At 37.9% G+C, this 14080-nt stretch overlaps 1 protein-coding gene across 1 annotated transcript in view; it reads right to left on the bottom strand.

Annotated features, from left to right (window-relative positions):
- Positions 1-7848, bottom strand: part of b3glctb (beta 3-glucosyltransferase b) — a 37999-nt gene extending 30151 nt beyond the window's left edge. The window contains exons 1-4 of the mRNA XM_037688298.1: positions 7788-7848; positions 3075-3112; positions 2946-2985; positions 1381-1490 (exon numbers count right to left, since the gene is read on the bottom strand). Of these exons, the coding sequence (XP_037544226.1) occupies positions 1381-1490; positions 2946-2985; positions 3075-3112; positions 7788-7848 (249 nt within the window). The remainder of the gene's footprint in view (positions 1-1380; positions 1491-2945; positions 2986-3074; positions 3113-7787) is intronic.
- Positions 7849-14080: the final 6232 nt, after the last annotated feature.

Below are 14080 nucleotides of genomic sequence, written 5' to 3'. Positions count from 1 at the left end.
TATGATGTCAAGCCAGTGACCATCACAGGCTCAACTTCTCTAACCTCTGCGCCACCACTCCCCCACCTCCCTGATCTTTGTTCGTTGAAACAATATTATTTGAACTCTGACTCTTCTTCATCTCTCTTTGATAGTTATAAATAAATAATATAAATAATCTAAAGCAACATCAGCTTCTTCTCGTCTGTGTGTGCTTGTCGCTGTTGTAGCAGTGCTCTGTTAACGTGCAGGCGCTCACCTTTGTCATCACTTCCCGTTATTGCGTTTGGCAAATATCTCAACTCTTCGTCTGAGTGGTGTGATTTAAAAAAAAAAAAAGACTTTAATAATGTTATCTTTTCAACAATGCAATGATATTTAGCCCTGTGATGGACTTGCCACCTGTCCATGCCCCGCCTCTCGCATAGTGATAGCTGGATATGGACACCAGTGACCCCCACGACTGGAAAAAGATGAAGCGGGTAAAGATAATGGATGAATGGAAGGATGCCATTGGTATTTATTGCAAAAAACAGCTGTCTCAGGGACTTTTAAAAATTATTGGCCTCTTGAGTCACAAAACATATTGAATAAAAAAGAGCAAATAAACATTCAGTATGGAATGGCACAGGAAATCAATGTGGGTCATTTATGACCTATGCTGTGCATTAAAGAGGTTTGAATTTGTTGAACAAAGGGTTTAGTTTATTACATATACTGGTGATGTACTGCCCTATTGATGGTGCTTTTTGTATGTGTTTTTCAGTTTTAGTGTTCCCAATAAAGCCTGCTAATGTTCACACAGTCTGATTCTTGGTGGAAGAATGGGATGCTGTTCATTCACCTGGAGAGCTGAATAAATGGCAAAGTTTACTGAACTCAGTGAGGACGGGACACACGTGGTTAGATTAGGTAAGGAACACAAAGTAAACATCTGTCAAGCAGCTGTCTTGTCTGGCATGGAGAGCACTTATCAGTGTGATGAAGGAAACAATTTTTTTCTGAACCACTGAATTAATATAAAGCAACAATTTGCCCAGGGTTATGAAAATTGTCAAGGTGTGTTCCGTGAGTACCATGTTGGAGAAACAGAATTGTTTCCTTTATTTGTTTGTGGCACTCTGAAAAATCCTTGGCCACTCTTGTACTAACACATAAAAGTCTAACTCCAAACAATAAAACATACCAATTAATTTAACACCTAAAATAGATTAAAGTGAATGACAAATGCCCTCTATGTTAGACAACAGAATTTGAAACAAAACAAACTGGGCATAATTATTAAAAACACGGCTAAATATTCTGTTACAGTCCAGATAAACACACCAGAACAAGGTTTTAATCCAACATATTTCCTTTAAGCATTATAGGTAAACCCTCAAGTAATCTGATAAATATTACCTGCCCGAGTTTAGCTGCCTGCTGCAGAATCTCCATTTTCCTTCGATAACCCTGCCGGGCATGATAGGAGCTCCTCTGACTCTGGATCACTATCACCACCTCCCCCAAGCCTGGTAAACAAACATGAACAGAAAAGCATGAAGGTTAGGAAAAACAAGAAAACTGTGCAAGTTAAGACCAAAGTTCAAGCTCAATAATCCAAATCCAATAATGTTCAGTCAGGTCATATCCAAACAAACTGAGTCCCACAAACAGCATGCTCCAATAGTGGAAAATGCAAGTTAAGACTCATCAACCTGTTTCTTTTCTTATATTTATATCAAGCTAAACCAAAAATTTGGCATACAAAAAGTATAATCAGGAAAATAAATTCCCATGCACCAGAGAACAAACTTTAATAAAACTCTCAGAAATTAACAACTGAATGTACATCACTGATCAACAATTAGAATCGGTCCTATTCAAGATGTTTGAGGTTATTTTTTTTAAGATGACTTCAGAAACTCCAAAATGGGTATACAGTAGTCCCTCGCTACTTCGCGGTTCGTTTTTCGCGGACTCGCTCCATCACTGTTTTTCAAAATAAGATTGGACATGACACACAATTGGCTGAGTGATGGATGAGCCGCATGATCGGCATGGATTATTTATTTTAAATAAATTATTTTGAATTATTTAGCACCTCTGTGCAGCCCACACTGCAGGATCAGCTTCCTCCGCATCTGATCAGCTGTTCTCCATGCAGAGCGGAGAAGTGGGCGTGGCCAAAAACTCTTGCCAGTGGCTGAGAGCAGCAGAGGCAGAGAGAGGAAAATCACAACATTCTGTGCTCTTTTAGAGTTTAGAAACATTGTTTAGAATATTGCAATAGTGTGGGAAGGGTTTAAAATGCCTTTATATATATATATATATATATATATACTAAAATAAACTACTACTTACTACTTGTACTACTATTCCTACTTGGCGGGTCTTTACTTATCGCAAGGCTTCTGGGTACAGATCCCCATTGATAAACGAGGGACTACTGTAACTGAGACTTTTCAAAAATGGGTATAACTGAGTCTTTTTCACAGATACTGAGGTCAAGTTTAGTGTGGAAGTAGCTGAGAGTCATCCCTTACTCCTACTCCAAAAACAAACGTATCACAGGGGATCTTTGGTTAAAACTTTGACATTTCAGTTGGTTGGTGGGCCATAAGAAATCATTCAAGGAAAACTACTTTTACTTTCCACGTCATCAAATGAACATTTTAATCCTCTTCCTTTTACCAAATTTTTTTCATTGTATTTAGCTTGTTTCATTCACTTAGCTTTATTTCACTGAATCTCTAAGGCCCTCTAATTAAGGTAAGCGAAGTAGGTGTGCGGATGCTGCTGCAGCACCCCTGATGGGTGTTAGACGATAGGCTTGTCCAAGTACATAGTGAAAAAAATTAATGGGAAAAAACAACGAATGCAGAAAAATTATTAGGGCTTCATCTTAAATCTGCACTTTGATTTCCAACATGGCCGATCACTTGGAACAAGGCATCGAATCCCCTTGTATTAAAGGCCTCACTCACCCACAAAGCCGTGCTCCCGGTTTTCCAGATTCTCGAGCACCTGCAGGGAGATGCAGGGATTGTTGTTAAGTGTAAAACACACGACTGAACTGCATCATGAACCTAATCACTGCAACAATCAGCACTTACAGGAGCATTATCTGTGGGTGTGTCTGCAGCTGAAGGACCTGGAGGGCAAAAATAAACAAATAAAAACAGATCAAATGCCTCAGTTAGTTGAACTGACATGTGTTTTATCGCTTGGAAAACGTCAATACCTTAGTAAATACTTGTGACAGTATGACAAAGTAATATAACGCCAGTACTGCAGTAACACGACTTCAACAAACATCCAAACCGACCGTGTGACCAGGACAGCTCCAGATTAGAGTAAAGTGGAAGCATCTGTAACGCTTAAAAGGTGAAACCGTTCAGAAATAAGTTGCTGTTATTAGTCTGGAAACTCTTACAACATCACACAGATACTTTACTATGTTGTTAGTACAACCTCAGTATTTTTAAGCTATTTTCCCATCTAATAGTAAAAAGCAATTTTTGATGGCAGCAGTCCAACTGGGTGAGGTCCTTTTGTTGAAACACTGTGCCTGCTGGTTTACTATAATTGCACATGGAGACATAATGTAACAGGATCGTTGTTAATATTATTTCCACCAGTGCTTCTCATGCTGTGCCAAGTTCAAACGTTGGCTGTGAAACAGGAAACTGAGAGTTTTCCATCAGAATTTGTTCAGGAGTTGTGAACAGATGCATGTTCCCTTTACAAAAGCATGTTCTTATGTGTGTTGGTTCACAGGAAGCTTGGTGTCTGTGAAGCTCTACGTGCAGACACTCACACATTTAGAACAAAGGCTTTGTTTGCCGAGCTGTCATTTGATTTCAAACTGGGAACGAATATTATTCTGATGTGAAGACTCATTAAAAGCCACCAGTAGTTCCTCAGCTTTTAATCACCTTAAAGTGAAGGCGGACAACAATGTTTATATCACAGTCTTTGTGCATGTGTGAGCTTGGTTGTCTTCTTCTTCTTCTTTTTTTGGCTTTTCCCACAGCGAGTCGTCCTCCTCCATCTCCCTCAGTCCTCTGCATCCTCTGTCCTCACTCCAACTACCTCCATGTCCTCTCTAACTGCATCCATATATCTCCTCTTTGTCTTTTTCCTGGCAGCTGCATTTCTAACATCCTTCTACCAGTATACCCACTGTCCCTCCTCTGGGCATGTCCAAACCATCTCAGTCTGTCCTCTCTAACTTTGTCTCCCAGTTGTTCAACCTGTACTGTACCTCTGATGATCTCATTTCTGATCTTATCCATCCTTGTCACTCCTAAGGAGAACCTCAACATCTTCATTTTTGCCACTTCCAGTTCTTTCTCCTGTCTTTTTGTCACGGTCTCCAGACCATACAACATAGTTGATCTCACCTCTGTCTTGTGAACTTTTCCTTTGACCTTTGCTGACACCCTTTTGTCACAAATCATCTTCTCCTCTTTACCACACTTTTCAATTTCCTGGACAGTGGACCCCAAGTACTTGAAGTCCTGCACCTTTGTGACCTCTGCTCCTTGTAGCCTCACTGTTCCACCAGTCTCCCTCTCATTCACACACATGTATTCTGTCTTACTACGGCTGACTTTCATTCCTCTTCTTTCAAGCGCATACGTCCACCTCTCCAAGTTCTCTTCCACCTGTTCCCTGTTCCCACCACAGATCACAATGTCATCTGCAAACATCTTATTCCACAGGGATTCCTGACTGACCTCATCTGTTAGTCCGTCCATCATCAGAGCAAACAAGAAGGGGCTCAGAGCCGATCCTTGATGCACTCCCACCTCCCACCTCGAAGCTATCTGTCACTCCTACACCACTGTCCTGCTGTCCTCATACGTGTTCTGTACCAGTCTAACATACTTCTCTGACACTCCAGATTTCCTCATGCAATACCACACCTCCTCCCTCGGCACTCTGTCGTATGCGTTTTCTAAATCCACAAAGACACAATGAAGTTCTTTCTGACCCTCTCTGTATTTCTCCATCAGCATCCTCAAAAAAAGATGGCATCTGTGGTGCTCTTTTTTGACATGAAACCATACTGCTGCTCTCAGATATCTTTCCTCTAAGTCTAGTTTCCTCAAATCTCTCCCAGATTTTCATTGTGTGACTCATCAACTTAATTTCCCTCTAGTTGCTACAACTCTGTACATCACTCTTGTTCTTAAAAATGGGCACCAGCACACTTCTTCTCCATTCCTCAGACATTTTCTCACCCTCAAATATGTCATTGAATATCGAGTAAAAAAAACTCACTGCGATCTCTCCAAGACATTTCCAATTGGCTTATTTGCCTGTGTCAGTCACAAAATCATGAAAACAAATTTTACTGAAACTTAGAGCGTAACCACTGGGCTGACGTCTACAACTGACCACCTTTTCAAGTCAAATAATTCAAAATGGCTGCCACAGCAAAGCAACCTCAGCTAACACAAAAATGGCTATAAATCAATAGGTTTTACAGATACTGGGCTAAAATTTTGGAGTGGTAGTAGCTGAGACTAATCCACAATTTATAATCTGAGTTCTGATGGATAAGATTAAAACCTCTGCCGTTACCTATTGGAGTCAACTCTGTTAGCAACGAGTTTCATGAACTACTGGATGAATTTTAATGAAACTTTCAGATAGAAATCATTAAAGGTCTATCTACAACTGATTAACGTTTGGACTCAACTCAGTTTAAGATTGCTGCCACAGCCAAAAGACCTTAAAAACACAAAAGTCGCAACTCAACTAAGTATACAGATATTTAGCTAAAATTTGGTGTGGTAGTTGCAGTAAGTCACTCTCAACATAATCAATTGCATGAGATGGAGCATAACGTTATTCTTCAAGGTTTAACTTTGACCAAAACAGATGCAAGATTTCTGAACATGAGATGATCTTCAAGTTCAAGTTCAAGTTTCTTTATTGTCATTCACATGTGGTGCATGAGGTGGAACGGAATTATGCATTCAAGGTCCCAGTTACATCCAACAACAGCAAAAATATAAAGTGTAAAAGAGACAGTATACAAGGAGCTAAGATACACGCTAAATGAACGCCAAACGGTACGCTAAAAGATCTAATACGATAAACACTAATATTATAAAATAATACGATGTATTAAACAGCAGCGCAAATATGAGTCTGTGGTGAGCAGATGGGTATGAATACAGAAGCATGAGCTAATCAGCAGCATGAGATCAGCAGCATGGATAATCAGCAGCACAGATAAGTCACATATCACCAATTAAAGTGGCATTACACTGATTTTCTTTTCTTTTTTTAACAGTTATTTTTCTGGTTAGGGATTTATGAGTCTAACAGCTTCAGAATCTTAGTCTAAAACTGGCCTGAAAGGTAACGAGTTAACCCTGAAAAAGACAGTCCTTATAAGAACTGACCATAAGGAGTATCATAATCTTAAAAGAAAATAATAAGTTGTTGACAGTTTCTTGAAAACTAATATAAAACATCTTACAGAGAAAATACGAGTTATTTTAAAAAGTATCTCCTCGTGAAAACTGTTTTAGTTAAATAAGGTACGAAACTCTTAGTGAGATCTGTGTCTTTTGCAAGAGGAACTTGGAAACAAAGTGGAAATCGTTTGTTCAAAGTAGGCTATTCATCACACAAATCCACAACCAGACAGATTTAAGGAATCATTTATTCCATATTTTTTTAATTGAATCTCCTTTTTTGGATTACAAGGGTCACTGATGCCCATATCTAGCAGTTAATGTGCGAGAGGTGGAGGACAATCTGGACAGGTCTCCAATCCATTACAGGGACAGAGACAAACAACCATTCACTCTCTCACTCACACCTAGAGACAATTACCAATCAGTCTAACACGCATGTTTTTGTTGTGTAGGAGGAAACTTGAGTACCCGGAGAAAACCCACACATGCATGGAGAGGACATGCAAACTCCACCCAGAAAGGCTCTTTGGCCAGAATTTGAACCAACAACCTTCTTGCTGAGAGGCGGCAGCTCTAACTGAGCCACCGTGCAGTTACAGTTATCACAATCAAATTAGAAAAATAATTTTCTGTTCTAGGCCAAAATATGAATTAATTTTAGTGCTAATGAGGTCGTTAACACCTGGTGAAGTAACTGGATTACTGAAGTCAACAAAAGAAATATATCCAAACATTTTCCTTTGATTTCAGATATGAAAAAACACCATTAATCGTGTTCAGATCACTATAATTACCAGTGGACCTATTGTTTAGTAACACTGTTTATACTTGTTTGACACCAATGACAGTAATATGTTAAACATGTTACTGGATACGACAATAAACGTCAAAAAATCATTTGAAGATCATAATGAACAAAAATCACTAGATACAGGGTTAATAAACAAACATAAGGACATGGAAACTTTACATTTTTTGCAAGTAAAATTTAAAAAAATGTTTTGGTATTTATAAAGAAGATCAGAAAATACAATTACTGAGACAATTAAAATGTAAAAAATAATTTAAAAAGACATCCGTCAAGTTTTCAAACATAATTTTCTATGTCCTTTGATAACTTTCAAAACAAAGCTGTGTTACTTTTGTAGCATTCTACAGATGAGTATTTACTTGCGTGGTTCTGTTAAAAAACGTGAATTTACACTAATAAGCAAAAATGAACTAATTTAAAATACATTCAAACAAGCCTCCAAGTAATTTAATCTACAATTAATTTACAGTAACTCTTATTTTGAATCTTAAATAAGTACAACTTCCGGTCATGTATTTAGCTTTGTTTAGCCACTAAGCTAACACCGACTGTGCTGTTGGTGTGTTCGCTCCACTTACCGAGCCAAAGTAAAAACACAGCGAATAGTTTGCATCTGTTCACCACAATATAAACTGGCATGATCTCCGTGCTGCCTGTTTTAAACCAAAAGAGAGAAATTGTTTTAATTCATCCCTGCGCTCTGCGTGCCTGTCGGCTACTGGCGGGGCTGTAGCGCCTCCTAGCGGACAGTAGCACAAGTACACGTTTTATTCTTGGTCACAAAACCAGTTTGTTACAGTCCAGGGACGTATAGTTCTAAAACATAGGTACTTGTCACAAAGTAAGTAAGTAAACTTTATTTATATAGCACTTTTCATGGATAAAATCACAAACTGCTTTGCAGAAATACAGATAAAGGCTTAAAACAAAACAATAACAGCTGATAAAAACAGTAAGAACAGCTGAGTAAGTGGTAAAACTACTCATATTTGTGAGTGACTCTCAGCTTCTACTGCAACAATTCATTTTAGCTCAGTATCTATAAAATGGACCTAATTAAAGTGATTTTTTTTCAAAGGTCAGTTGGCTGTGGCAGCTATCTTGAGTTTTGAGTCCAACACTACATGATTAGGTTGAAGGTTCAAGGTGACTTTGTCGTCATTCGCATCACATGTGGTACTTGAGGTGTAACAAAACTGTGTACTCAAGGTCCAGTTACACCCAAAAATAGCAAAAATATAAAGTATAAAAAACATAAACCATATACAAGGATCTAAGATAAACTCTAAACAATAATAGTGTAATACAATATGATGTATTAAACATGAGTCTGACGTGAGCAGATGGGTATGAATACAGCAGCTTAAGGCAAGAATCAGCAGCACAGATAAAGTAGCAAATCTTCAATTGAAGTGGCATTATTTGTCTGGATTTATAGGTTGAACAGCTTCAGGGTAGAAGCTGTTCATCAGTCTAGTGGTTCTACACTTAATGCTCCTCAACCTCCTGCCTGAGGGGAGCGGGGCAAAAAGAGTGTGTGCTGGGTGAGTGGGGTCCTTCATGATGCATCTGGAGGTGTAGATGTCTGTGATAGTGGGGAGACTGACTCTAACAGACTTCTGTGCAGCCTTCACTACTCTCTGCAGAGCTTTTCTTTCTGCAGCGGTGCAGCCTCCATGCCACATGTTGATGCTGGAGCACAGGGTGCTCTCCACTGCACACCTGTAGGTCAATCAAGCTTAACCCTCAAATCACCGTAGGGACCAAACGTGGACATTCTGCTTATTTGACATTTTTGATAGATTTATTATACTGTGTATGGCATATATTAATTAAAAAAAAATAAAATAAATGTATTTGATTGGTGTGAAGATGTTGAAAAGATTTGATCCAGTGGAAGTAAAAATATATCCATTAGATGCTTTGGGTTTTAGGGTAAAAGGTGTAAGGTTTTTGAATAAACTGTCATTGCTCCAAAAATTAATAATGCATCAAGATCAATGTGGTTATCAGTTATTGATCTAGTCAAGGCAGCTATAACCTCATGCAGATATTCCACTTTGCACCTCAGTTATATGAAATTATTGCATATTTTGTGTTTATCCCATTTTTTTTTTTTAAATCACAGCTTTTTATGACAAAAAAGTATAAACATGTAAACAAATATGAGAAGATAATCAAATAACTTTGTCTATAGTTAGGTCTGAAGTTGAAAAGATTTGATACAGTGGAATATGGCTCAAAACTTCTGCTCTCTCTCTCAAAACTAATGCTTGCTTGCATTAATTTTGAGAGAGAGAGCAGAAGTTGTGAGTCCAAGCATTACAAGTTTTGAGAATAAAGAGATGAAGTCCTGCTTTCGAACACAAAATGTGCCCTCTCCATTAATGGCAGGATAATTCTTCCATAGTGGAAGTAAATTCAAAAATCCCTTAATGTGCTTCGAGGGTTAAACAAATGATGCAATGACTGTAAGTAAATCAGACTTAACCACAACAAGAATAAAACACTGATAAGTTCATGTAGGAGACATTTACCTTCACTGATCCTCTGGGTACAGTTGTTTTATTCTACAAACAAATAAGGGCCCAGTGTAATGTGTGACATATTTCATCTGAGGATGATTGATAAATAATGAATAAATCAAACTAGAGAAATGTGTGACTGTTGAGTGCAAATTGACTTGGATCATCCTTATTAACGAAGCCCAAACAGACTTATTGAAACTGAAAAAATGAACACTAAACCTTAAAAATCCAAAAGTAGCATAACTGGCTAAATGGTAGCTAAAGGCTAAAAGTAGTAAAATGCTAACTAATAACAGCAAATACTGTTAGATCTAAAAATAGACAATGCTATCTAAAAGCAGTAAAGTTAGCTAAAAGCTAAAATAGCAAAAGGCTATCTAAAAGTAGCTCAAATATAGCTAAAGATTAAAATAGCAATGGTGCAAATAAAAAGCTAAACATAGCAAAACACCATCTAAATGTACCAAAGCACTATCTAAAAGCTAAAATGTAGCAAAACAGTAGCTAGAAGGTAAAAGTAGCAAAACAATAGCTAAAAGCAGCAAAAAGCCAGATTAAAATTATAGGAAAAGATTATCTAAAAGCAGCTACGTTGAGCTAAATCTCAAAATAGCAAAAGGCTATGAGAAAGTAATCTAGCAAAAACCTAAAGTAAAAAAACGGTAGCCAAGAACTAAACTGTTTTGTAACAGTAGCTAGAAGCTAAAAGACGGAAAGGACTAGCTAAATGCAGCTAAAGTTAGAATAAAATGCTATAATAGTAAAGGTTTTAGCAGCAAAGTTTTTTTGTTTTTGTTTTCTCTTCTTTCGGCTGCTCCCTTCTTTAGGGGTCGCCACAACGAACCAAGTTGCAAGAAGACTTGACAATGATATTTACACCGGATGTCCTTCCTGACGCAACCACAGACCACCGAGCTACCACAGCCCTCTGTGTGGAGCAGAGAGTTGCCATCTATGGTACCCGGGGGAGCTGATGGTGGCGGTTAAGGGCCCTGCTCAAGGGCCCAGAGTGGAGCAAATGAGGATAGGGGTAGGTGTGGGTGCTTCACATTTCCCACCCACATTTTGATGTTGTCGATAGCTGAACTGACGATCTTCCGATCACAGGCTCACCTTCTCTAATCTCTGCGCCACCACTCCCCTTTTTTTAAAGTTTACTTAAAAGCTCAAAATAGCAAAAGGCTATATGAAAGCAACAATAAACTAAAAAAAAAAAAGGGTAGCCAAAAGCTAGTAGCTAAAAGCTAAAAGAAGCAAGGCCTAGCTAAATGTAATCAGCACCAAAATGTTACCTTAAAGCAACAAAAGGTCAACAAAGTACTAATAATTTATAAAGGCTATCTCAAAACTGAAGGTTAAACATCAATAGTAAATGATTAGCTAAAAGTAGCCAAAGGCTAGCTAAAACTAAAAGTAGCAGGATTGTAGATGATAGCCCTCTAATGTTCAGCGTGCGTATCGCCCACACTGTTTGAGCCCAAAACTTGAAAATATACACGATGGCATGTAAACACATCACACTCAGAGTGTTTCAGCTACTTCCACGTCAAATTCTTGCTGAATATCTGAAAGAGTGAAAACGTTTATTTCTCTTGTTGACGGTGCAGACTGCCGGAGACCTTCAGAGCAAACGAGTCAACGATCTCCTCACCACAAAAGGCCCCAAACAAACCTGTGAAACCATATGTTGGTACACGTTTGTTGTGAAGACCATGTGAAGTGTAAGTTCTTCTAAACCATAAATGTGTTAGAGCAAAACCTGAGCTGTGCACAAATAAACAAAAGCAGAAAATCACATGAAACTTTCCCAACAATTTTTATATTATCTTCTATTTTGTGTTTTAATGAGTTGGATGTTCTGCTTGCTGTTTGTTTTTAAAGCACAGAAGAAGAAAAAATCACTGGATCTGATCCAGGTTGCTGGTTGTGTTTAATCACACAGTCAGATAACCACAACAGGAAACAGAATATTGAGCCTTTCAAAATAAGAACCTCAGCACTGTCAGGTTGTAAATAAATAAAAGTTTGATTACAGGTGCTTTATTCCTACACACATACATATTTTTTCAGAAACTGTTGAGATATATAATTTGAAAATAACTCAATATTGAAACAGTCCTCATTATGACTCGTGCACACAAGTGTGCATTAGTTTTTTTTTTTTTTTTGTTTGTTTTTTTTTACCTTTATGTATACAGGATAGTTTCAATTTCAAGACAGACCTATCTGCATGTTTCCTGGTTGTATGCGTGCTATGGTGTGTTTTGTAATGTTTAAAGTGATTGTTTATAGTTTTTTGCCGATTCAGTTGTTTTATTAAACTAAAATGTAAATCATCATCATAATTGTTTAAAACAATCACAGAGGTGTTTGAATTACATGTTTACAGAACCCGTTATCTTTAAGACATTGGAAAACACATAATGAAACACTTAAAACTTTTTATTTCCAAAAAACTAAAAATCGATAATCGAGAAAACAACTGCAAAAACAACACATTTCACTGAACGCAACGATCTAAAACTTTTTTTTGTTAAAGAAAAGTCACAACAGAAAATATTTTACAGATCAGTAACAACAACAGAATGGGATATTTTACAACACAGAATGGCCAAAACAACAAAAAGGTTAAATCATGTCATCTGCAGTTTCTTTAAGTGAGAAACGTTTTGTCCCCCATCCAGAGGACTTCCTCAGTCTGCAACCTGCCAACTAGATCTGTTCCATAGGTAGCCTTCAGTGTTGTGTTTCAAGCCAGCCTACTGTTGGAATCTCTAAAGTAGACTTTAACCTGTGCAAAACACCCGGCTAAAACAATCAATCATCATGCACAACAATCAAATGTTTTAGGCAAGATGGCCAACTTGTTACTCACAGAAACAGCCTGAGGACAACCAAGGCCAAAGTGGTTCAGAAAAAAGGTTGTAAGCTCAATCATCCCAGTAGAGAAAAAAAAAAAAAGATTAAATTGTGTCATCTGGACCAGTTTCTTTAAGTGAGAAACTTTGACTGACTAAGTCCTCTGGATAGGGAACAAAACATTTCTCACTTACTGGTCCAAATGACATGATTTAACCCTTTTTGGTGTTCTCTACCTGGATGATGAGCTTACAAACTTTTTTTTTTACTTTTTTTTTTTGAGAATGGCCAAAAGTTAAAATAATCCCACAACAAACAAGATAGATCACAATAAAACAAACAACATTGTTTTATATAATGTCATGTTGTTATTCTGTTTTATTGTTTTCACCAAACACTTTAAAACACATAAACCTGGTATTTTCAGTCTTTAATTAACCTAAATAAACTGCATGGCCCAAAAAAAGTTGCCACCTGGATTTAACTATGCAAATATTTACAAGCCTCCTATTGGATAATTACTGCATGAGTGATTATCTTTCAGCTGACAACAAGTTATTTAAGCCCAACTGGTGCAATGAGTTGCTTCTCATTTCTTAAACAACCATGTGGAAAGACACATCGCGTGGTCGTGGAAAAGATGTCAGTCTGTTTGAGAAGGGTCAAATCATTGGCATCAAGCAGAGAAAACATCTAAGGAGATTGCAGAAACTACTAAAATTGGGTTAAGAACTGTCCAACGCGTTATTAAAAACTGGAAGGATAGTGAGGACCCATCGTCTTCCAGGAAGAAATGTGGCCTGAAAAAAATCCTGAATGATCGTGATCGGCGATCACTTAAACGTTTGGCGAAATCAAATAAAAGAAAAACAGTAGCACTCAGAGCTATGTTTAATAGTGACAGTAAGAGCATTTCCACCTGCACAATGTGAAGGGAACTCAAGGCAATTGGGACTGAACAGCTGTGTAGCCTTCAGAAAAACACTAATCAGTGAGGCTAACTGAAAAAAAAAAGGCTTCAATTTGCTAGGGAGCATAAAGATTGGACTCTGGAGCAATGGAAGAAGGTCATGTGGTCTGCTGAGTCCAGATGTACTCTGTTCCAGAGTGATGGGTCCATCAGGGTAAGAAGAGAGGCAGGTGAAGTGATGCACCCGTCATGCCTATGGTGCCTATCACAAGATCTTGGTGAAAAAATAATGCAATGCTGGATGGAAATAGATCTTGTGACATTGCAGAAGCTTATGGAAACAATGCTACAGTGAATGCACGCTAGTCAAAGCTAAAGGCGATCCCATGAAATATTAGTGACCCTTTTTTTTCTTTCTTTTTGGACAGGCAGTGTATATATGCTTAATGTTTGTTAAGTTGGCTATTATTTATTTATTTATTTATTTTCATATGAACCCACTAAACAAACCAACACCGGCGTGGACTTGCTCGTTGCGCGCTTTTATTTTGTCAGACACAAACCGGACGTGACG

This window comes from Nematolebias whitei, chromosome 14 (assembly GCF_014905685.2).
Source record: "Nematolebias whitei isolate Nwh7 chromosome 14, NemWhi1, whole genome shotgun sequence".
NCBI classification, from domain to species: domain Eukaryota; kingdom Metazoa; phylum Chordata; class Actinopteri; order Cyprinodontiformes; family Rivulidae; genus Nematolebias; species Nematolebias whitei.
The sequence above is the reverse complement of the archived record's forward strand: the minus strand, read 5'-3'. Positions and strand labels throughout refer to the sequence as shown.